Source organism: Peromyscus californicus, unplaced genomic scaffold (assembly GCF_007827085.1).
Source record: "Peromyscus californicus insignis strain IS unplaced genomic scaffold, ASM782708v3 Scaffold_10__1_contigs__length_136768540, whole genome shotgun sequence".
NCBI lineage: Eukaryota > Metazoa > Chordata > Mammalia > Rodentia > Cricetidae > Peromyscus > Peromyscus californicus.
Window position 1 is genome coordinate 132,762,131 of NW_026294391.1, and position 24,427 is coordinate 132,786,557.

A 24,427-nucleotide genomic window follows, 5' to 3' on the forward strand; every position below is an offset into this window, starting at 1 on the left:
GGTATGTCTGTGGGGACTTTTCTTGATTGTTGATGTAGATGGGTCTAGATAACTGTGGGCATCACTATTATTTAGGCAGGTGGTACTAGACTATATAAGAAAGCTATGTAAGCATGAGCCTTCAGATTAGCCAGCAAGCAGCATTCCTCTGAAGTTTTTGTTTCAAGTTTTTGCTTGAGTCCCTGCCCCAGCTTCCCTCAATGATGGGAAGTAATGTAATGACGTAGTAATGTAAACCAAATCAACCCTTTCCTCTTGTTTTTAGTCAGTGTTTTAACACAGCAACAGAAAGGAAACTAGAAAATTCTAGCTAAGTGTCTTTGGATAAATCACTCCTCCTGTGAGCTTCAGTTTCTTCATTTGTAAACTGAAGGTGAAAATAGCTGGCAGATTATTGAGAGGATGAGAGGAGAGAATGGCAGTGGGAATTACTAGGAAATGTGAGATTTTATAGATTGCATGATTTCATCCTTCACAATAACCATGTGAAGTAGGTGACATTATTCACACTTAATATGTAAGTCAGCTTCAGATTAAATGGCAGAACACATACTATCAATCTGAGTTCCTGACTTCTGTCCATAGATACACTGTGCTGCTTTCTATAGCACAAGATACTCTTGGTTACCCGAGGAAAAAAAATCCAAAAAGACTGCTGCCATCAAGGGGCACATATCCTGTGAAGAAGAGAGCTTGGTGAATCTGCAAAGTCATTCTGTCTTAAACATCATAATAAATACGATGGAATGTTTACATGCATTATCACAACAGCATGCTGACCTCATGCACTATAAAGGTACTTAGCAAAGTAGGGGATGTACAAAGGGTATCCACTCTTTCAGGGCTGCTAGCAGGAGCTACAGCTTCCCCACAGAGCTGAAGAAACACCTCTTCTGATACAGCAAAAGTAAAGACAGCAGGAAGCTTGCCATGGCATTGCCCTTTGGGAGATTGTTTCCCCAACATAAACTATCCTGAAAACACAGTAAAAAGTGCTCCCCCTTTCTCTTTCCACATAAAAGTGCTCATGTATATGTGGTGCCACATAGGTCTGGATTGGAACAGAGATGCTGCATGGCATGGTGACCAAAGGAGCAAGCTAGCTCCTAACTGCAGCCCAAGGCAGTGGCCTAGTTCAAGATGTAAAAACTCTTCCCATGTCTTCGCTTCAGCTCTTCTTCAGATACCTCAATCTCTTTCTTGATGCTTCTCAGAATTAACTTCTTTACTCTCCCAGTTCCTTACTTGTTTCCTTACTAAGTTTCTCTGTTCCTGCTTTCTTTTATAGCTCCTTTCTCCTCATCTCCCTTTTCTTCCTCCAAAGTTAAATCACAGTACCATTTCCTTTCCTGATCCAAATAATCACCTTTGTACATTTATTGAATATCAACAGGGCCAAAACATACGCTAGATATTTAGGGTTAAGTGGAAAAATTAGAATTTATACTTCAGTCCCTTTCTCCCAAGGTGCTCACAGCCTATTGTTGAAGAGAACCCTGTGAACACATGATTGTCATAATGTGTATCCTGGGTCCTGTTTTGAGTAAAGTGTTATCAGTGTGCCTGCAGGTGTGGGAAAGGCAGCTCAAGAAGGCTGTGAGGTTTCCAGTCTGAGTTGAACAGTAAAAAATAACCCAATTTAAAAATGATCTTCTTGTGGGCCTTCTAACAGTGGGGGCAGGGGCTGTCTCTGACTCTTTTACTGGCTTTTGTTACTATATTCCTCATACTGGGTCACCTTGCCCAGTCTTAACACATGGAGAGGTGCTTAGTCTCACTGCAACTTGAAATGCCATGTTTTGTTAATATCCATGGGAGGCCTGACCTTTCCTGAACAAAAGAGGAGTAGATTTGGAGGGTAGAAAGAAAAGGGGTGGGGAAAGGGACTGGGAAGAAAGGAGGGAGGGGAAACTATGGGCAGGATGTAAAATAAATAAAAAAATAGTTGAGCAGGAGTCACCAAATGATAATGCAGCAAAGGCCAGTGCACAGGCCTAGAACACTGTTGGAGGATGGCAAGGAGTTTGCTGTGGCTGAATCATAGTAAGCACAACAAACAAATTGTAAGAACTGAAGGTGCAGATGGTGATTACCCTGTTGTCCCAGAGATCCTTCACCCAGTGACTGGTGGAGGCAGGTTCAGAGACCCATGACCAAACATTGGGCTCAGGGGACCCCTGCTGAGGAGAGGAAAGAGTGATTGTAGGAGCCAGGGGGGTCAGGGACATCAGAGGAAAACCCACACAAAAGACTAGCCTGGTTCATGGGAACCTGTTCCTCATGCTGGATTGCCTTGCTCAGCCTGAATACAGGGGCTACATGCCCTTGGTCTTATGGCAGCTTGATATGCCATGTTTTGCTGCTGCCCATGGGAGAACTGCCTTTTTCTGAATAAGGAGGAGGGGTGGATTAGGAGGGGGACCAGAGGGCTGGTGAGCTAGGGAGTGGGAGGGGAGGAGTGAGGGGAGGCTGTGGTCAGGGTGTAAAATAAATAATTAATTTTTAAAAAGAAAATGCCAAATCTTAAAAGGCCTTGTGTACCACATTCTGCCTGCCTATGTTGACATTCAGCATTCTCAGTCAGGGGCAGGGAGTGTTGGAAATGAGGGGTGGGAGAATGTGCAAGATAAGGGGGTATTCATTTAAGTAAATAAACAGTCTGACTAATAGGACATTTCAAAAGCAATACTTTTCTTCTTTGTTAGATTGTAGTCACATACAAGCAGAAGGGATACAAAACTCAAAACCTTCTAAGAACCTTATAAATACTTTAAATACTACATGAGGCTCATTTATAATTAGCAAAGCCATTGTGTGAATAGAGTCCCACTGCTAAATGCCTTTGCTATTAAATAAAATAGTGCTTTACTTGTTTGCCTGCTTATTAACTTGCTTAGTCATTTTTCCATGGTTAGACAAAAAAAAGCCAAAAAAAAAAGAAAGTGAAGAAAACTTTACACTGACTTTGCTAAAAGCTTTTGCATGTCATTTCATTTAGTCATCTTATAAGCTGGTTATGACTAGGTCTTTGAAACAATCACTTGGGACAACAAACACTTTCTTTACCTCCACAGCCACTTTATGTTCTATAAGTGAAGAGAAGCAGCAGGTGTTTTAATCACAGACTATTTAAATAGTAAAGTAAAATTACCTTTTAGTTTCTCACATCATTTCCAATATGACATTTTAATCACTATTATATTCCTACCTGTATTGTCAAAAAGAAATGAAATTGAATGTTACAGCATAGAGCAGGATGCAGAGAAGTTGTTCTTCAATGAGTAGAGAATTTTAAGTGTTAGAGATGAAAAGTATTCTTGAGATTAACTGTGAGTGTGCTTAACGTTATTGAATCACACACTTAATTGTTTGAAAATACATGGGTGGGAAGGAGATAAGAAGTGAGGGTGAGAGTAATCAGAATGCACTGTATACATATATAAAATTATCAAAAAACAAATTTAATTAATAAATTACCATAATTTAAATGTCATACATCTATATGTGATAGTTTTAATTGTCAACTTGGCACAATCTGGAATGGCTTGGGAAGATAAACTCAATGAGAGATTTTCTATATCAGGTTACTCCATGGGCAATCTGTGGATAATTGTCCATTTTGTTAATTGATGTGGGAATACCCACCCTAAAAGTGGGTGGCACCATTCTCTAGGCTTGGGTCCTAAATTGTTTTACAGTACAGAAAATGAACTGAGCAGTAGGTATGCATGCATTCATTTCTCCCTGCTCTCAACTGTGAGTGGGATTGGCAGCTTCAAGATTTTGTCCCTTTACTATCCTCTAGTGCTGGGCTGTAACCTGAAATTGTGAACTAACTAGGACATACACCTGCATTTATTTAAGTAACAAAATGAACCATATTGCTCTAATCAGAACTACCTAATTTTAACTACATATGCTTTGTTGCTTATGATAGTTACTTTACATAACACATTTGTATATGAAAAAATCATATAATGAATCAAAGACCTTCCTCTCAGAAAAATCAGAGAGAGAACTTAGAAAGAAAGATGAATTACAAGAGACAATTTGGGGATGGGGAAATAGTTCAGTGAGACCAGAGTTAGTCCTGCTACCACTCCTGTGAAAACTGGGTGTGGCAGTTCACAAACAAGACAGAAATCCTAGTGCTGGGAGGGCTGGCAGGAGAGTCCCTGTAGCTTGCTGGCAGACAGTCTGTTTGAATTGGTAATGTATTGGATCAGTGATAGACTCTGTCTCAAAAACTGAGATAAAGAATGATAGAGAAAGGCAGATCAACTTACAGGGATCAATTAATCCTACAGAAAGGAAAGAAAATTCAGATGGAAGGCCAGCTTCCTAAAAGAATGAGAGTTATCTAAAGAATACATGGGAAATTATCCAGGTTCAAGTTACAGCTTAGAAGGAAAGAATGGAAGGGATTCAGATACTACCAGTCTTTTGAGGAGAAGAAAGAAACACAAGAAATTGAGGTAAATGTCGTATAATGGTTTCCATACTCCATAGAAAGACGGTAAAATAAATATTTAAAATTTAAATTAAGAGGCTAAAGATATGGCTCAGTGGTTTAGAAAGCTAACTATGCTTGCAGAAGACCCAAGTTCAGTTCCCAGTACTCAAATCAAACAGTTAGTTTACAACTGCCTGTAACTCCAGCTCCAGGGGAACCAATACACTCTGCAGTACAGGCCTCTACAAGCAGTGCACACACATGTGTACACACACACACACACACACACACACACACACACACACACACGATCAAAAATAAAATAAATCTTTAAAAATATTTAAATTTGATTTTTATAAGAAATAGAAATGAAAAAAGCAAAAAAAAGAAAGAAATAGAAATGAATACTGAAACAGAGAAGGCCTGCAGATACTGAATGACCAGCAGAATTTAAGTATATAAGCTCCTAACCTTTACTAACCTGTTAATAGCTATATTTTTCTCAGCAAAAACAAAAATCTACCTTGTGCTGAAATGACTGAGGAGTCCGTGGGTGCTGATAAGTAACTGTAATCATATATTATTGTAACTATACTGGATAAAGAAACAAAAAATAGAGAAATCAGATTTTAAAAGACTTCAAGTTATCGAATTACTAAATATTTCAAAATTGTCTGTTATATGGCATCTCTAGCATGCACCAGAGAAGAGTAAAACATGATCTCTGTCCTCAAGTTCACATTCCACTGAAAGGAACATGTAATAGAAACGTAATCAAACACATACACCAATGTCAGGTAATGACAACTAGAGTTGAAACATATAAGGCAGATCAGTCTAGAGTAGGATAGTGAATGCTAGCTAGAAAAAGTTTCTTTAAGAAGGTGATCCAAGACCTGAATAAGAGAAGACAAACTCTTAAAAGATCTTAATAGCCAAAGTTCAGGGAAGAATGGTGATCACAAAGCATCTTGTGGTTGAAATGGGAGTGATGTATTCAAGGGTCATAGACGGTGTAACTATGGGTTGAGAGGAGTCAATGAAAAGTTTAAAGGGGGGATTGCAAAACTGAGTATAATGATACATGACAGAAAACCCCACCTACCTTGGAGATTTGGTAGTAGGATGACTAGCTGAATGTCATCTTGAGCAACATAGCAATATTCCAATCCCAGAAAAAGGGAAGCAACATGAAGCACATGAATATGTGTGTGTGTGTGTGTGTGTGTGTGTGTGTGTGTGTGTGTGTGTGTGTGTATCAGAGCATTCTTAACTCAGAGTCAATTTTTTTGCTAAGCTTCCATGTACTAGAACTAATTCTTAGAATTGAATTTATATTTGCTCTTAGTCTGTTCATTTTAGCCTGTCCTTTCAAACTTTATACATTCTTTCTGATTATTTCAAAAGTTAAACATCTCCTAACAACCATATGGATTTGAATCTTCTACCTTATATTTCTTCATTTGAGCTTCAATGGACAACGTATTGAGAGATTAGAGTAAAAGAGAATTCTGTGAATTATCCCCAGGAGCCTCTGTTTAGGTCAGGTCAATGTCAATCCACTGATGAATTCTATTTGACTTTAATTGGTCAACCAGTTATATCAGCCTACATGCACTACTTTAAGCGTTTTTCTAGGACATAATAGAAAGTTAATCAATGGAGCTGAAACAATGGCTCACCATTTAAGATGACTTACTGTTCTTGCAGAGGACCTAGGTTCAATTCCCAGCACCCAGAAGATAGTTCACAATTCTAATCACTGGGGATCTGATACTCCTTTCTAACCTCTAGAAAGCACTGTATGCGTTAGTCTACTTATATGCATTCAGGTAAAACAGTCACACACATAAAATAATTGTTTAATTTAATAAGGTATCTTGATAAACTCTACACCATTTCCTGTTCTATCAGTTCATTAAACATTTATTAGAAGTCAATTTGTTATAATTTGTCCATAGTGAACTTAAACTATATCTGCTTTTAATATTGCTTTGTATACTGTGAATGTGTTGCTTGGTTGATAAAATGCTGATTGGCCAGTAGCCAGGCAGGAAGTATAGGCAGGATAAGCAGACAAGGAGAATTGTGGGAAGGCTGGAAGGCTGAGTCAGAAGATGCCAACCCCCCATCCAGGGAGCAACAATGTAATGGCACACAAGTAAAGCCACGGAACACATGGCGACATAAAGATGAACAGAAATGGGATGAGTTTAAGTGTAAGAGCTAGTCAGTGGTTAGCCTGAGCTAATGGCCAAGCAGTTTTAATTAATATAAACCTGTGTGTGTTTATTTGGGTCCGAGCAGCTGCAGGACTGGTGGGTGAGAGAGATTTGTCCTGACTGCAAGCTGGGTAGGACTAGAGAAACTTCAGCTACATATATCAGTTACTGAAATAATTTCTCTGAAAATATCTATTTAACAATATATTCTGGAATTTTTTACTTATGGGACCTGGGACATCTTTATTCTATAGAACAAACTAAAAACAATAATACCTTTTTGGGCTTTGTTTAATTTTATTTTCTCTTTTTATAGTGCTGAACTCAAGCTTGGGACTTTAATGTTCAAGATGAACAAACATTCTACCACCGAGTTATAATCACAAGCCTAAAGCTTCATCTTTTGTGAAAGTAGAATTTTATAACCTTGATACAAAAACACACTAGAAATCAGATCAGGGTGATGAAGACACTTAAAATGTCTGTTGCTTTAGGGTTCTGGTCCAAAATAGAATTTCAACAAGTGGTTAGCATAGCCCAGGAGGAGAAACAAATTATCCTTATCTTTGAGCATAATCAATTTTATATTGGTAGTAATAACATCCAAGGATTAAGTTTGATCACTACGTATTGTCAAAGAATGGAAAATTAAGGTCATAGCTCTAAATGGACACATGGAGGTATACACACACATGCACACGTGCATTTATAATATAGAGTGTTTTCCAGTGAGCACAGGAAACTTCTTGCTGCTTAGAAGCAGAATCATTACAAGTGCTAATAATCAGGAGAATTTATATAGACAGAAAATGATGCTGAAATTATAAAGATTACAACTTACTTTCAAGTGCTCAGCCCTGTTCTAATCATCCTCTGAGTCACTTCCTAAAATGATGTTTCCACACATAACAGGTATTAAAGAATTGCTCTATTGCAACTTAAAGTAATAACTAATGCAAAAGGTGCTGTAATTTGGAGGAAGATGAGCAATAAAGATTGTTGGAGAATATACAAGAGAAACATGAAGGGTATGAAAACAAGTTGTAAAAGATCATGAAATTAATGTAAGACAATTAGGGCTGGAGAGATGGCTCACTGGCCAGTAAATCTAGTCAAATTGGTGAATTGAGTGAGAGACTCTGTCTCCAAAGATAAGATATATAAGTGATTGAAGAAGATGCCACAAAATGAAGGTAAATAGGAATTGTTGACAATTGTGAGAGACACAGAAACTAGGTTTGGAAAAATGCCGATAAAATTAAATTAAAAATAATAAATAATAAAGAGTTAAAAATTATTAGAGAAGAAATGGTAGATACAGAAGATGACAGAAATCTCTATGGTACACATAATTGGTACTTCTAGGAAAACAGCAGAACAAATCTGTATATCAAAGCTATCCTTAGGCATTAAAGGCCAAGATTTTACAGCTTTTAAAGAAAACGTCTGTCAATTTTGTATCCAGCTATTTTGCTGAATTTTTTTTTATCAGCAGTAGGAGTTTCATGGTAGAGTCTCCAGGGACTTTTAAATATAAACTATATCATCCGCAAATATACTTTGAATTTCGTATTTTCATTTATTTTTCCTTTGATCTCTTTCACTTGTCAAATTGCTCTAGCTTAGACCAAGTATTATGTTGAACAGGAGTAAGGAGAGTGGGCATTCTTATTTTAGTGGACATTATTTGATGTTTTCTCCCATCATGATGATGTTGGATGGGAGCTTCCTATATATTGTCTATACTGAGTTGAGATATGTCCCCTATATCCCTAGTCTCTTTAGGACTTTTATCATGGTGGATGTTGTATTTTTGTCAAAGGCATTTCTGAATCTAATGACATGATCATATATTGGGTTTTGCCCTTTTGTTTATTTAAGTGGTAAATTACATTTACTGATTTACATACACTGAAAAATCTCTGCATCACTGGGATAAAGCCTATCTGAACACAGTAGATAATCTTTTTGAAATTATTTAAATTAGGTATATAAGTGCTGTGGGATAAGATAACCATTTTGTACACTGTGAAGATGTGTCTCTGTTTTACCTCACTTGTTTAAGGTACCTTCTGATTGGTTTAATAAAGAGCTGATGGCCAATAGCTAGGCCGGAGAGGATAGGTGGGACTTCTGGAGAGAGAGAGGAACATGGGGGAAATTTTTTGAGAGGCAAGGAATTCACCAGTGAGACATAGAAGAAGTGGGATGCATGGTACCGAGGAGAGGTAATGAGCCACATGGCAGAACATAGATTAATATAAACAGGTTAATTTAAGTTTTAAGAGCTAGTTGGCAACAAGCCTAAGCTAAGGTCAAACTTTCGTACTTAACAAGAACTCTCTGTGTCATTATTAGAGAACTGGTGGTTCAAATAAAGTCCAACTACAATTGGTGTCCAACGTAGAGGCATGTATATCCAAGTACAGGGCCTGTAAGAAGCTGGCAAGCTACTCAGCAGGAGACTAGGTAGAAACACCTGCTGCAGTACAGGTTCAGCAACTTTCCAGAGCTGGGGCAGGTAAATGTGGCTCCCAGCCAGTGTCTGCAAGTGGAAGACATTCTATACTTGATATATATGATACCTTTAAAAGTTCATGTGTATTCAGAAAAAAAAAAGGATAAGACACCAATGAGGACAATGAGATGCTAGCATCTCAGCTGCTAGCTGAGATGGTTTAGCCTCACAGACTACTCTAGTCAGGACTCAGATAAACCCTACATTTTCCCATTACACAGAGACTGGACAACAAATGATGCAGCTAGCTCTCCAAGAACTTGGTCATTATCCAAATTTTCTAGAGTCCCCTAAAAATGGCATAACCCACAGACAACAGAGAGTAATTTTAAGACCATGATGCCCACATTCCCAAGAGGTAGAGTGGGTAGTTTTTGGTCATTCAGTAGGTTATGGATGTTTGTCACTGTTTAGGTGGGTTAGTTGAAAGTTGTTATTGGTCATGGTCAGGGAGGAAACTAAACAAAGGAGATTAAATTAAGGAAGTTTTTTCCTTCCTTTCTCTTTCCTCTATCCTTCTTTCTCTTCCTTTCTAGTGAAAAATGGGGGGAGGGATATAGGAATGATAGGATAAAAGGGTAGATTATTGAATCTATTTTTAAACTAAAAAGCAACTATTAGTCTCAAACATTTTACATTTGTATGGATTTTTGTATATTAATACAAACTTAATGTTATTTTTGTAACAGCATACTATATCATACATATGCCCCTCATTTAAAATTGCAATGTAAAGTTTTAGTCCTTGAAAGCTACTAATACAAATGAATAATTAAAATAAAAATCAAATTTGTAGTAAGGGCTTATAGGTAGACAGAAATAAGCTTTATTTCACCTTATGTATTTTAGATACATAGTCTTCAAACACTTCAGGGATCTACAGAATATGACATTTAAGATGTTTTAATAACATAAGGCTTTTTATGACAGTGAGACATGTCTGCTCCTGGCAGCACCAATCTATTTAAAAAAAGATGGGTGTCAGAGGAACTCTATATGGAATTTGCTTTAAATGTTGCAAAGCTAGTCACTGGGCAAGAAACTGAGCTTGCCTTGACTGCTGACGGTATGTTGTCCAAATTAGACAAGGAAGACTCAAAGGAAGTTGACTGCAAAATTCTGCAAAGACAAGGTAGGCCAGTCCTTCAAAAGTCCTGCTTCATGGGAAAGTATCTCAGATATTCTGAGCCTGTAGGCTGAAGATGGATGCTTCAATATTGCAGAAGTACCTTGTTTGATTGTTCAGGCAGCCAACTGTCTCTGTCATTTACGTCGTTTTTGTAGTTGCTTGCTTTACACTTCCTGTTTACTTGGGTAATATATATCCTTCTCAGGTCTCTGATGGGGTGAAGACTAGATAGTTATAGTTTTACAGGTTTCCTGTTTATCAAATTCAGAAAAGAAACTCACAGAAGGATGTAAAGTTTATAAAGGTTGAGAGATTTAAAAGCTTAAGTTTTTTATCTAAGAAAATGTTTTGAGGTCTGAAAAGGTATTTTTAGGTTGGTAATACAAGTTATGATAGAAAATGATTTAGGTATAAAACTTTGGACTCACCAAGATAGGATAGATAATAGAATATTTTCTCCAAATTTGCCAAATACAAATGTACTGGACATTGTGAATGTAATTCTTAACTAATAATTGTTCTTATTGCATATAGCTTTACTGTGTTAGAGTTAAAACATTTCCTTTTTGCCGGGCGGTGGTGGCGCACGCCTTTAATCCCAGCACTCGGGAGGCAGAGCCAGGCGGATCTCTGTGAGTTCGAGGCCAGCCTGGACTACCAAGTGAGTTGCAGGAAAGGCGCAAAGCTACACAGAGAAACGATGTCTCGAAAAACCAAAAAAAAAAAAAAAAAAATTTCCTTTTTATTTAGACAAATAGGGGAAATGTTGTCAGATAATCTTTTGTACACTGTAAAGATATGTCTCTATTTTACCTTACCTGTCTAAGACACCTTCTGATTGGTTTAATAAAGAGTTAAATGGTCAATAGCTAGGCAGGAGAGAATAAGTGGGACTTCCAGAGAGAGAGAGAGAGAGAAACTTGGGGGAAGAATCTGAGAGGTGGATGATTTGCCAGCAAGATGTAGAGGAAGTGTGACACACAATATTGAGGAGAGGTAATGAGCCACATGGCAGACCATAGATCATTATAAATAGGTTAATTTAAATTTTAAGAGCTAGTTGGGAATAAGACTAAGATAAGGCCAAGCTTTCATACTTAATAAGACATCTCTGTGTCATTATTTGGGAGCTGGCGGTCCAAAGAAAGTCTGTCTATATCTAAGTATTTTATTAAGTTTTTTCTTGCATCAATGTTCACCAGAAATTCTGGTCTATAATTTTCTCCTTTTTTTGGGTTGGACCTTTGGTTTTGGTATCAGGGTAATAGTGGCTTTATAAAAAGAATTTGGAAATATTCTTTTCCTATTTTGAAGAAGACTACACACCCAAGAGTATTTGGCAATACAAATTGATCTTGAAGAGTTTAAAAACAACAAGACACAAAAATGTCAGGTGGATGGGTAAGGGCAGGCATATTTGGGAACAACTAGGGGAAGGAGGTGAATATGATCAAAACACATTGCATGAAACTCTCAGAGCACTAATGAAATCCATTGGAAGACCATGTAGTGTACAGCAAGTGGATTTCACAAATGAAAGGTATATTTACATGAAAATCTATACCATAAAACCAAGTATTCTATAGTATGAGAAGTTTCCAGGTTGGCTCTATTTCTGGATAACATCATTCAGTTCCAGCACTGAGAATAGCAATTGATTCCTACAAAGTCTTAGAGAAAGAGGATATGAACTACAAACTTAACACCATTACAAGCATAATTCAGTACAAAGACATTTGATGGTTATTTTGCACATGCAAGAAAGTGGGAAATACAGTTCCAATGAGACCTTTAAAAACTTCTAGACAACAGTTTTGAGATAACTAAGAAATTAATGGAAAATAGGTATATTGACTTTTGAGAAAATATCACATTTAAATGTAAAACTATGACTAAATACCAATAGGAATTATGGTTGCATAAGTGATATTAATATAAAACTTGACAAGGCTTCAATATCACTAGTACAAAGCTGAGCAACGAATAGAGAAGAAAGTGTGAGAAGTAGGATAAGTACACCAATTTCCTTATGTTTTGTAGATGAGGTTAACATTCTTGGATAATAACTGACAAATCAATATATAAAAGGATCAATGTACGGCAAAGATAAAATTATAATAACTAGAGACACCACAATAAAAAAAAATCTTATGGTAGAGTAGATGGAGGAAATATAGACACAGTTTTTCTTCATTTACACCAAAGTTAGTAAGTTCTGGTTAGGTAAGTAATTATAGTCTGTTTCAAAGATTGCTAACTTAACATTCTGTTCTATGAAATACATCTTTTACCTCAGCTTGAAAAGGCTTCAGCACCATTTCTCTTTTCTATGGTTCCTTAAAGGGTAATTTTTGGATTATATTTTCAGTCCTTTTTAGAATTTATATAATGTACATTTAGGTCTAGATACCTCAACTCATTCAAACTATTTAGTGATGATATCTGTGATCTCATTCATGGCTAATTCCTATCGATCCACTGAGTTTATCTTGTCTCTATATGTACCTATTTAGCTAGTATTTCTTTAGCTTTCATTCTGATTCAGATGCTGTGCCAAGATGAAGATAAGGCCACAATAGTCATGATGTTCATAACTTAGTAAAAAGGCAAATGAGTACTCTTAATACAACTAAATTATTTTAATATCAGAGTACTCACACACAGGAAAGCCAAATCTGTCTCCATGGTTCCTAACAGGCTCCACAGAGAAAGTAATGTTTTAGTTGTGTTTGGAAGAATAAGTCTTACCAGAAAGAGAGAAAAAAAGTGCATTTCAGATAGAGAACACAAAATACACAAAGACTTGGAATTAATGATAAGCACTTCATTTTGACTAGAATGTGAATGTTCCAGAGAGGGAGGTAAAAGTGGTCTTGGAGACTGTTCTTCAGATGTAGATAAGACTCCAAGCTTCTGGGTAGGTTTCTAAATAGCAATATCCCCAGAGTCTAAAAGCATCGTATTTATATTTGACTCAATGCAAGATATAATCCCTACATGCTATTAGCCTTTGTTTCATAGTTCCTAGTTGAACTCCAGGTTGCCAAGAAACACTCCAGTTGAGAACTGGATTGATGACCCCAGTGAATAGCACATAGCCCTGCTCAGTTCCTGTGAGCTACAGGCTGTTCACTTCTGGTCCCAATATAGATCTCTCAGGAAGTGCTTCCCAGCTTTTCCTTTGCAACAACTCACCTTCATCTCCAGGGCTTCTGGTAACTTCTTGCCTTCCCAAGCCCAACTCCGCTTGGTGAAGTAGTTGACAGTGGCAAATTCAATCAGTGCAGAAAATACAAAGGCATAACAGACGGCTATGAACCAGTCCATGGCCGTCGCGTATGCCACTTTAGGTAAGGAGTTTCTGGCACTGATACTCAAGGTGGTCATAGTGAGAACAGTGGTGACACCTGTGGAGAGAAAAGTCAAGAACCAGTTGCAACTAGAAGACACTGGCAGTGTACTTAATGGAGTCACCAACTTCCCACCTGAAAGGAAGTGCTTCACCTCACTTGGTAAGGCCCCTTAACTTGTGTTGTCTGTGGAGTAGCCTGCTGTACTTTTCTGTAATAAACTATACTTCCCCTTTGCCATAAGAATTAGATTCTTCAGTGCAGTGCCTCTATAGCTGTCCCCTAGCCTCTGACTAAGCATTTCTGCTGAAGAATGGGTAGCTCATTTTGTTGTAAGAGAGCTTCTAAATTAGAAAGACTTACTTTTGAGTTAAATCTGCTTCCTCTAATGATCAGCCTACTAATGGATCTCAATGTTCTTTCTGTGACCCATCTGGAAGAGAAAATGTACTCCCTCATATCCAGGATAGGACTGTAGAGACCCAAGAAGAGCCTTTTCATCTGCAGAGTGCTAGAGATCAGTGTTTGCCTCATGTCCTCCTTTTGCTAACCTTTCTCTCAGTCCCGGTAGTTTTCTTTTGACAAGCCTGAAACTGAGGCCATGATTCAGGGCACAGGTATGAGTTCAGTCTGGTTTCTACTTCTCTTTTTTGTGATGTCCTTCTAATAAGGCAACAAACTACTATAGAACGTATTTCTATAACTGTATCAAGTTCTAGATCTCAACTGAGCTTTCTGGGCAATCAAAACTATTCCAAAAGCTGTATCTTGTGAACTTTTGTAGAACTAGAACATTTTTGGCTTCCACTTACTCATTTTGTAGCTTGGTATTTCCTTTAATCCCTCTGTGCCTTCTTTCTCCCCATCTGTGAGTATCAGATAACCTGGGACTTTCATATTCCCAAACTCAATCAGATTTGAAGAAGAAATGATCACAATCTTTCTGAGTGTTGTAAGGCTGAAGAGGATGAGAAATCTGTGCATTGGTCAAATGGGGGCACGGAATGAAATGATGATGGGGTGAGATGCTACAGAGTAAAGCAACAAGAGGCATCACTAGCTCTATTAACTCTACTGAGAGAGTAAGCCTTGTGAGCGACCACCCTGGTGCTTCTTCTCCTGCCTTGCTTCTTTGAATTCCTTACTTACACATTTGCTGTATACATGAAAATCTAGACTGGAGAAGAATTTGCAACAAAGACCCTAAAGGTACATCTTTGCAGAAACTTAGCATCAGAGCTGAGTATCAAAAACACAGCTTAAACAATGTGAGGATCAAATACAATGTTAGTACTTATAAACAAAAAACTAATAATAGACCAAAACTTCATCAACCTTAATATACAAAGAAAAAAGTTTATGAGTGACATAGACTCGATACTTATTCATGTATGAAGTTCTCAGAAAAATTAAATTGAGAAAAAGAAAGTAGAGCCTTATGGGAGAAATAAGCTATCTCATTCATAGCTATGAACAAATGCATGGTCCACCTGAGCACATCTATAGCAACTGTACTGTACCATAAGTGTTCTGTGTCTTATCTCAATGATGAGTTTTTGAGCTTTAGCCTTTGGGACTTAATTAGACTTGTCAGTTTTTGGAGAGCTCTTAGCTGGTCAGAGTTGCAGGGGCTCTCAATCAAACATTCTGTATACTTCATAGAGTATCTCAGCTTTTAAAAAGGGAGCCAGCCTAACAGTGATTCTGTTTTAAGACTCTTTCAGAAAGCTCTTCTTCAAGGACTAAGGTAGAACTGACTGACCTCCTTGTTTCCTATGAGTACTTTTAGTACACTTACTTATTAAGATGTGTTTGTTCTACCAAACTGCATGATGAAGTGAACTGACATGACTACTTCTCATAGACTCTTTTTATGTCCCTAATACCCCTTCCTTGCTCTCGGCCCCACATCCAGTTTCATGTCATTATCATATAGTATGTGCTTATTTTTGTCTGGATACGTTCATTTAGTGTAATAGTTTGGGTTTATTCATGTTTCATACATCTTGAGAGTAATCTTCTTGATTTCAGAGTGAGTCCATAGTTTTAGTGTAACCTAATTTGTTCATCTATTCACTTGTTAATGGGCATCTGGATGTTTCCAATACTCAACACATAATAAAAGAGGCATTAAATATTTATGTAAGTATGCTTTCATTTCTATTCATAAATAACTAGGGATGGAACTGTAAGATTATGTGGTATGGATATGTTTAAGTCTATATGACATTGTCAAATTTATTAAAGTAGTTGTACATTTAACAGTCCCAGAATATATACACAATTCTCAGTCACTATGTATCCTTGATTTATGAAAATTTAATGCTAATTGATATTTTGTCCATTAATAATAAAAATATGTAGAATATTTTTTATTTTTCCATATCAACTTACATACATTACATTAGACCACAGTATTTTCTTTATAGATCATTGGTATTATTTGTAATTTAATATAGAGTCACCATGACTCATTCATTTATTATTTTTATTAATAATTTCAACCTTCTTTCTAGGATAATTTTTCTTTCATTTAGTGAACAGCCATCACTATTCTTTTCTTTTTTGTCTTTTGAGACAAGGTTTCTCTGTGTAACAGCTCTGGCTATCCTGGAACGCTCTCTGTAGGCCAGACTGGCTTCAAACTCAGAGATCCACCCACCTCCACCTCTTAAATGCTGGGATTAAAGGCATATACCACTACTGGGCATTGGTGGCCATTGGTGTTTCATTCAGGGAAAGTCTAATGATAACAATCACAAATTTGCATTCTTTCAGCTTATCTTGCTGAGGTTTATATATTTCCTTCTATTTATAACTTTATATCCTTCTTTATATAGGGCCAGTTTTAGGCTATTATCTCTTCAAAATTGTTTCAACCATTCTTTCACTTCCATCATTCTACTGTGTTATGCCTTCTCAGTAAGTTTCATGCCATTTATCTCTGTGCATTTCATTTTTGTCTTTTTAGGAATTTTCTTTTTATCTATCTTTCTTTTATATTTTATTTTGTTTAGATAACATTTTTCATTTACTATACATACTGACTACAGTTTCCCCTCCCTCCTATTGGCCTCTCCTGCTCCCCTCTTCTGTTTCCATTCAGAAAGCAGCAGGCCTTCCATGGCCTTGAATAAAGCATGGCACATCAAGTTGAAGCAGGACCTAGCTTCTCCCCTTGAGTCAAGGCTGGGCAAGGTAATCCAGCAGAGGGAACAGGTTCCCAAAAGCCAGCTAAGTGCCAGAGACAGGTCCTGATCTCACTGCTAGGAGCCTTACAAAGAGACCAAGCCACACAACTGTCACATATATATAGAGGACCTATGTCAGTCCCATGTAGGCTCCCAAACTGTTGGTCCAGAGTCTGTGTGCTCCCATGATTTATCTTTCAATTCAGGGGTAACAGCTAGCTCAATCAGTAGAGCATAAGACTCTTAATCTCAGGGTCATGGGTTTGTGACCCCTGTTGGGTGCCAGATGTTGATCAAATCTTAGATGTTCTTTTAATAAAAAACCCAGAGCCAGATAAAAGGGTAAAAGCTGAAAGATCAGAGAAGCAGAGCAGCTAGCCTAGCCACTAGTTCTTACCTCTATGAAATCCTCAGTTTAAAGAGAGTGAGTTCTTGTTTCCACATGCCTTATATACCTTTCTCTGCCCAGACAGCACTTCCTGGGATTAAAGGCATGTATGCTTCCCAGTACTTGGATTAAAAGTGTGTGCCACCACTGCCTGGCTCTGTTTCCAGTATGGCCTTGAAGTTGGATCTCTGCTTCCTGAGTAATAGGATTAAAGGTGTGTGCCACCACTGCCTGACATCTATGTCTAATCTAGTGGCTGGCTCTGTCCTCTGATCCTCAGGCAAGTTTATTAGGGTACACAATATATCACCACATAAATATGTTTAAATAAATGAGTATTCATTTGTATTTTCAAGTTCCATGATAACCAATATGTTCAATATATTCTCTCCCCTAGTCTTTCTCCTGCATTTTTCCTCCTTGCTTTCATTTATTTATGTATATTCATCATGGCTATTTGAAAGTCTGTTTGATTACTCTAACATCTATAGTCCTACAAGTCTGTATTTTTGTGGTATAATTCATATACAATAAGATGAAAATATCTTTCACATTTGAGCTCTTTGGAGAAATGTATTGAATTGTATCAATATATGGTTAGCCATCAATATATTTTTTGTGAATGAAACATATGAACATTCTTATAGAAGTACTTTTACTTAATGCATTTTATTACATTATTTATTTCAATTGGTTATGTATGTAAGAGAAGAATATCCAGATTAGGGGATTTATGCAAAGTGATATAACCACTTTGGAAAATGTTTGACCAATTTATATAAAGTACATATTCCACGAAATACATAGATATTGTATCATTTTTTGTTCTTTATTCCAAGAGCATGATATTTTAATTTTTGTATTTAAGTCCATGAATAATTTTCAATTAATTCTCTCCAATGATATCTTTGCAATAAATCAAGTTTCCATATACAAGAGAATACTTTCAACTCACTGTAGTGTTTAACTTATTTATTTTTCTTTTTTTATGCCAATATAGTGATGCCTAAATGACTATTGCATTTTAATCATCTTGACACCCTATGGAGCATGTCTCTCCATACTGTTCTTATTCAAAAGGGTATTGACTATCCTTGGCTCTTTGTCTTTAAATTTTAAATTAACATCTTAACTTGGTGGTTTTCTCATCAATGCAATTACTGTAAATAAGAATTCCGAATTAGTATGAGGCCAAGTTTAAACTATAAAAGAATAAATTTTCAACTGTCTCAGTTATCCAGAGGGGCCTATGCTGGGACACTTTGATCAGCCTTGGTGTAGGGAGGAGGGGACTGGATCTGCCTGGGCTGAGTCTGCCAGGCTGGGCTGACTCCCTGGGGGAGACCTTGCCTTGGAGGAGGTGGGAGTGGGGGTTGGATTGGGGGCAGGGCTGGGGGGTGGGATAAGGGAGGATGGGGAACCCGTGGCTGATATGTGAAATTAAGTTAATTATAAAATAAAAATACTATAATAAAAAAAGAATAAATTCTCAAGGAAACCTGTATTTTACACATAGCTCAGGCCAAACCCAAAATGTTTTCACATTATCTCTCTATTCTATGTGTGATTTCTTAGTTTTCTCTTACATTGAGGTCACAACCATTCAATGGTATTGGATTTGTGGGAATATTTTTTGTCTTAATTTCTTGTGGTTGATATAACAATTTATCACATATCTAGTGGCTTAAAACACCACAAACCTGTAATTACAGATCTAGGCACAATAAGCCTGAATTTAGTTTTACTAAGTTAAGGTCAAGCTTGATCAGAGCCCCACTCCCTCTGAAGGCTTCAGTGTAATAATAATAATCTATTGCCTTTTGCAGTTTTCATAGCTACATCAATTGCATTTCTTGGCTAGTGAGCCTTTTCCTCTTTCTATAAGACAACAACAGAACATCTTCCAATCTGGCCTGCTTCCTTTATCACAACACTTATTCTTCTATAGTTAAATACCTGGCCAGTACAGAATAATATCTCTAGCTGGAAATCTTCAACTTCATCACATCTGAAGATTCATTTTCACCATGTATAGTCATATTTACACATCCCAGAAACTTGGAGATGAATTTTTGGAGGATATTACTCAGTATCCCACAGCTTTAGTTATAATCTGTAACAATCTTGAAGCTCAGCACCCTCTTTTATATTTTAAAATTCAGATACTTCTTTACTAAAACTAGTAACCCAGCTAAATAGTCACTTTTTATTGAAAATAATTTTTGATACAATGTATTCTGATCATGGTTTTCTTCTAATAATGGCCACTTTTAACCACACCCATAAAGTTTCTGTTTCCTTTACTTCAGTAACATCTGAGTATATCACAGTAACTAACAGATAGCTTCCATCTGTATTTTACAAAAATTTGCAGTGGTCCTTCAGCCCACATGATTATTTCCTACCGCTAAATACTTCCCTCTTGACTTCTATAATATTGTACCTTTCTTATTGTTTTGTACTTTCTCTTTCTCTACTGCTATTTTCTCCTGAACCTGACCCAATGTGCTACTTCTCTTTGAAACATAATTTACTATTGATGTAACAACACTGTACAGCTTCAGGATATTGGCAGAAATGCCTTCTGTATGGGTATCTAGCATATTTGAATATATGCTTCACAATCTCTGTTTCCCTAGTGGTTCAATAGCCTGAAAAAATTAATTTTTGTCCTCCAAAAATCTTGCTGTGGGAAAAACAGGCAGAAAAATGTTTTGTATGCTTTAAGTCTCTAAGGAAAACAAGTCCAATGATATGCAAACTTCTTCCTAGATAAAAGTAACCTTATACTGAAGCAAATTTCTCTGATTCTACATACTGCTCAAGAAACAATTTAAAGTATATGCAGCCTTTACTGAATATCAGTGAATTCGTGCTCTCAAAAGTCTGGAGCAGATGCAACAAGTCATAAATGTAAACAGAAAATTGTTCCTGGGGGTTGGAAAAATGTTTGAGCAGTTAAAAGCATTTGTTCCTCTTACAGAGGACTTGGATTCAGCTCCCATAACCCACATGGTAGATCACAGCCATTTGTATCTCTAGTTCTAGGTAGATCTTATATGCTCTTCTGATCTCATAAGCACCAGGCATGCACACAGTGCACACATACATATATACATACATACATACATACATATATACATACATACATACATACATACATGGGAACACTTATAAACATAAAATAAAATAAATTTTAAAATGAAAAAGGTACATTAGAAAGCCCAATCTACTTCTTTGGTTTTGGTTGGTTTTCCACCCTTGACTTTTTCTACTATCTGCAATAAATTCATATATTTTTTTCACTGAAGACTCAATTTCTTCTTGGTTCCCAGGACAAAATGAGATAGGGGACATTTGAGTAATTATGCTATTACATCAATCACATCCCTGCTCCTTTGTTAAGAATTCATTTGCTTGAAATCCCATCATCTGATAATGCTATTACCTCTACTGGACTTGGATACCATCCTGTATCTGCAGCAATGGTTCATTCCTCTACCTTTCTTACCTCTACTATGACAATGCAAGTGCTTCTTCCCCGTTCTCCATGAAGCAACACTTACCAAAGACTGTGCGGGCAGGGACAGATTCTCTATTAAGCCAGAAAGACACTTGTGACAGAATGACAGTCATGATACATGGCAAGTAGGTCTGGATGACAAAGTAGCCAATTTTTCTCTTCAGATGAAAGTGGGTTGTCATGACGACATATTCTCCTGGACAGAGAATAAAATTAGGCAGAGTGGAGCCATACAAACATTGTTAAACCAACTTTGGCCTCAATTCTGTTCCCAGAGATCTTCAATCTTACATTCAAATTAAGACATACTAATGCCTTCCAAACTCTTAAGCTCCTTAATAATTAAAATTATGCAATAGTATTTTGATGTGAAAGATGCACTAACAGTATACTATAACAAATTGCTCATAGCAACTCAGATAAGTTTATTCAAATCATGTTTTTATTCAAGAAATGAGAAATAATGTTTTTTATAAAGAAAGCACTTACTACAACTCATGTAACACTTTATTAAAACAATAAATCTTCACAATGGCCCTATGAAGTGTGGACTCCTGTGGTCCTCGTTTTACAGGTTAAGAAACTCAAACAAGGGATTGAACACCTTGCACAGGTACTCAGTTAGTAACTAGTAGTGACCAAAAATTAAGCTCACATAGGTTGTATCCATAGTGTTTTATTTTCAACACCATGCTTTGGTATTTTATAGGCATTATTTGATTAGAGTCAAAAGACCACATGAGGGGTGGAAAGAAGGATCAGTGATAATGATCATGCATAGGTTCCTGCAGACAACCCAGTTTCAGTTTTTAGCACCCATATCAGGCAACACACAACATCCTGAAATTCTAGCTCCAGAACAACTTACACTCTCCTCTGGCCTCTGTGAGCCCCACATGCATGTGATATATATACAGACAAGCACACACATACAAACATATGGATCTATAAATTGTTTTAAAGTTCACATAGCAGAATGTGATCTGGCTTATATTACCCCATTCCCTTCAATAGAGCTGCTGATACGAAGTAAAACAACAGTTTATAGCAATTATTACTCTGTTAATATCAATCATCAATCAGTAATTCTCAGGCTTCTGTATTTTTCAATAGCATTCAACATAGGTAAACCCTCCATTTTCCATGGGTAGCAGAGGCAGAGAATAGCATGATGTATCCTTAATCCAAGCACCACTAAAGATGGCTGGCCATTGTTAGAAGCTACAAACAGGAAAGGGACAGATTCTTCCTCACTATCTCTAGATAGAAATAATCTTGGCAATGCTTTGATTTCAGATTCCAAAACTCCAAACCTTAGAGATAAGAAATTTAGCCTGTTTTAAGCCACCAAGGTGGTAATAACTTGTTATAGGAGTCTTAGGGTTCCCAACTATAGCTAGATATGTATTTGGCATAACAATTTGGGCATCTAACAGGAATTTTGATATTTTACTTTCTCTATCCCCTATTCTATTCCAAACTGATCCTACCAACAGATTATCCCATCTCAAAAACTAGTAGCTCTCTGGTGTCTAAGCCCAAATTTAAAATATTCAAAATGTTTGGCATTGTATTCTCCCCTTGTCTCTGTCTTTGTTTTCATATATCTGACTTCCTTTTTCCTTCATTTCCTTCTTCTCTTTCCCACACCTTTATTCTCCTCTTCCATTGCATGTCTCTCACCCTTTCTTATTGATAAGGAGTTGAGGACTTATTTTTTCCTAAGAGTTGGACTTTGATTGACTTGACCATTTTTCCCATACTTATCAATCATATTTCTGATTCATGTGAAATATCTAAACATATAAAATATAATTGATATATTAATGTTACTATGTACTACTTAATATTCACAGTTGCACTCTATGAATCTGAAAAGGAAGACAAATATACTAGTGAAATGTTTATCAAATCGACCATTTGTTTTAAAAAACTGAATATATTTTCTTCATACTTTTCTCCCCTTTCTTCATTCACTATTGGCCTTGCTTTCTGTTTTCCAGATGTTCTCACTGAGTTCTTTAGTTATTACTGAGAACTAAAGCCTTGTACTAGTTGAGGAGCCATCACTTATTTCTGCCTTTTAATTTTTTTTTGCAGATTATCGGGATTCCCTGGAAAAGACCAAGGGGAAAATGGAAGGCCACTCAGCAATTCACAAATATTTAGCAAATTAATCCTTTGTACTAATTCACTGACAAGTTCTTTTCAAATACATTGCCAACATTTTTTATCAGCTCTCTCTATTTTTTTCTGTCAAAGTGAGAACTCAGCCTTTCATGAGATTCGAAGATTTTTCCATCTTCTTTCATCCTATTTTCACTGGTGAGCTCCAGCTTGTTAAGCTTATTAAGTACCATCTCTGTTGTATGTGAAATAGTAAATATGATAGTATGCTTGCAAATTAATTATTATCTATTATTCAAGCTAGAAATGTAACAGTTTGCCAAATTAATGTTGAGGTGGATTGGTATGTTCCCTTCCTTTTGCCTCTATTGCCGCCTCTCTTCATTTGTCTGACAATGACTACATAAGTGGTTTGGGGAATTTTTCCCTGCTTTTGCTCTCCAGCCTATTAAACTCCATCTGAGCTATGTGTGAAATATTTGAAGCTACATTGTAAACAACTTAGCTATTGAGAGTTATGAAATACACAGAGAATTTTTTAAAAATATCTTCACAAATTAACTCAATATACAAAGAAAAAAATTTTCCTGCCTTGAATCTATGTTTGGTATTTTTTCACCTCTCTACTTCCATTCCTTATTCTTTATCTTGCCTTCTGTAGTCTTTTCATTTCCCCATCTCTGTGTTTCCTTTATGTCTCTTTCTTTCAGTCTCCTGATTTTGGATCTGTCTATACGTAGAGACAGCATAAACAATTGCAATTATAATAAACTGGTATAGCAAAAGGTTAAACATCTAAAAGAGATTGGAAAAAAATCATGAATGCTGACTATCCTAATAATTAATACAATAATTTTCCAAATGGGAGGAAACTGAGTCAGTATTGAAAAAGAAACTGTTGTCAATAACTAGTCAACAAGCTTGAAGAATTTCATTCATTTATTTTACAGATATATGAACCTGGAGCCAAAAGAAGAAACTCTCTGTTTGAAATTACATCATAGTGGAATGGAGACTTACAGTGTTTGGACACAATTCAGCCATACTGAACACAACAGCTGTAGAACCTCTTCTCTGCCCAGGTTCCAAGTCAAATAATGAAACCTCCATGGGGGCATATTCAACATTTTAAAATTATTTTTTATATATTATTTTATCTTAAGTTTTTTCATTTTACATACCAACCATAGTACCCCATCCCTCTTCTCCTCCCGCTCCCCCCACCTCCCCCCCCCCACCTCCCATCCACTCCTCAGAGAGGGTAAGGCCTCCCATGGGGAGTCAACAAGATCTGGCACATAAAGTTGAGGCAGGACCAAGGCCCTCCCCCTGCTCCTGGGTATACATAGAGGGAGAAGAGGGGAGGGGAGGGGGATTGAGAACATTAGGGAACTAGACAGTTGAGTAGGGGGAGGGACAGAGAAGGAGAGCAATGAAAGAGATATCTTGATAGAAGGAGCCATTATGGGGTTAGGGAGAAACCTGGTGCTAGGGAAACTTCCAGAAACACACAAGGATTACTGCAG

General features: G+C 36.9%; 1 protein-coding gene across 2 annotated transcripts in view; it reads right to left on the bottom strand.

Annotated features, from left to right (window-relative positions):
• Gabra3 (gamma-aminobutyric acid type A receptor subunit alpha3) overlaps nt 1-24,427 on the bottom strand; it is a 318,197-nt gene that overhangs the window by 76,093 nt on the left and 217,677 nt on the right. For both annotated transcript variants that reach the window (XM_052741044.1, XM_052741055.1), the window contains exons 8-9: nt 20,818-20,970; nt 13,518-13,729 (exon numbers count right to left, since the gene is read on the bottom strand). In XM_052741044.1, the coding sequence (XP_052597004.1) occupies nt 13,518-13,729; nt 20,818-20,970 (365 nt within the window). The remainder of the gene's footprint in view (nt 1-13,517; nt 13,730-20,817; nt 20,971-24,427) is intronic.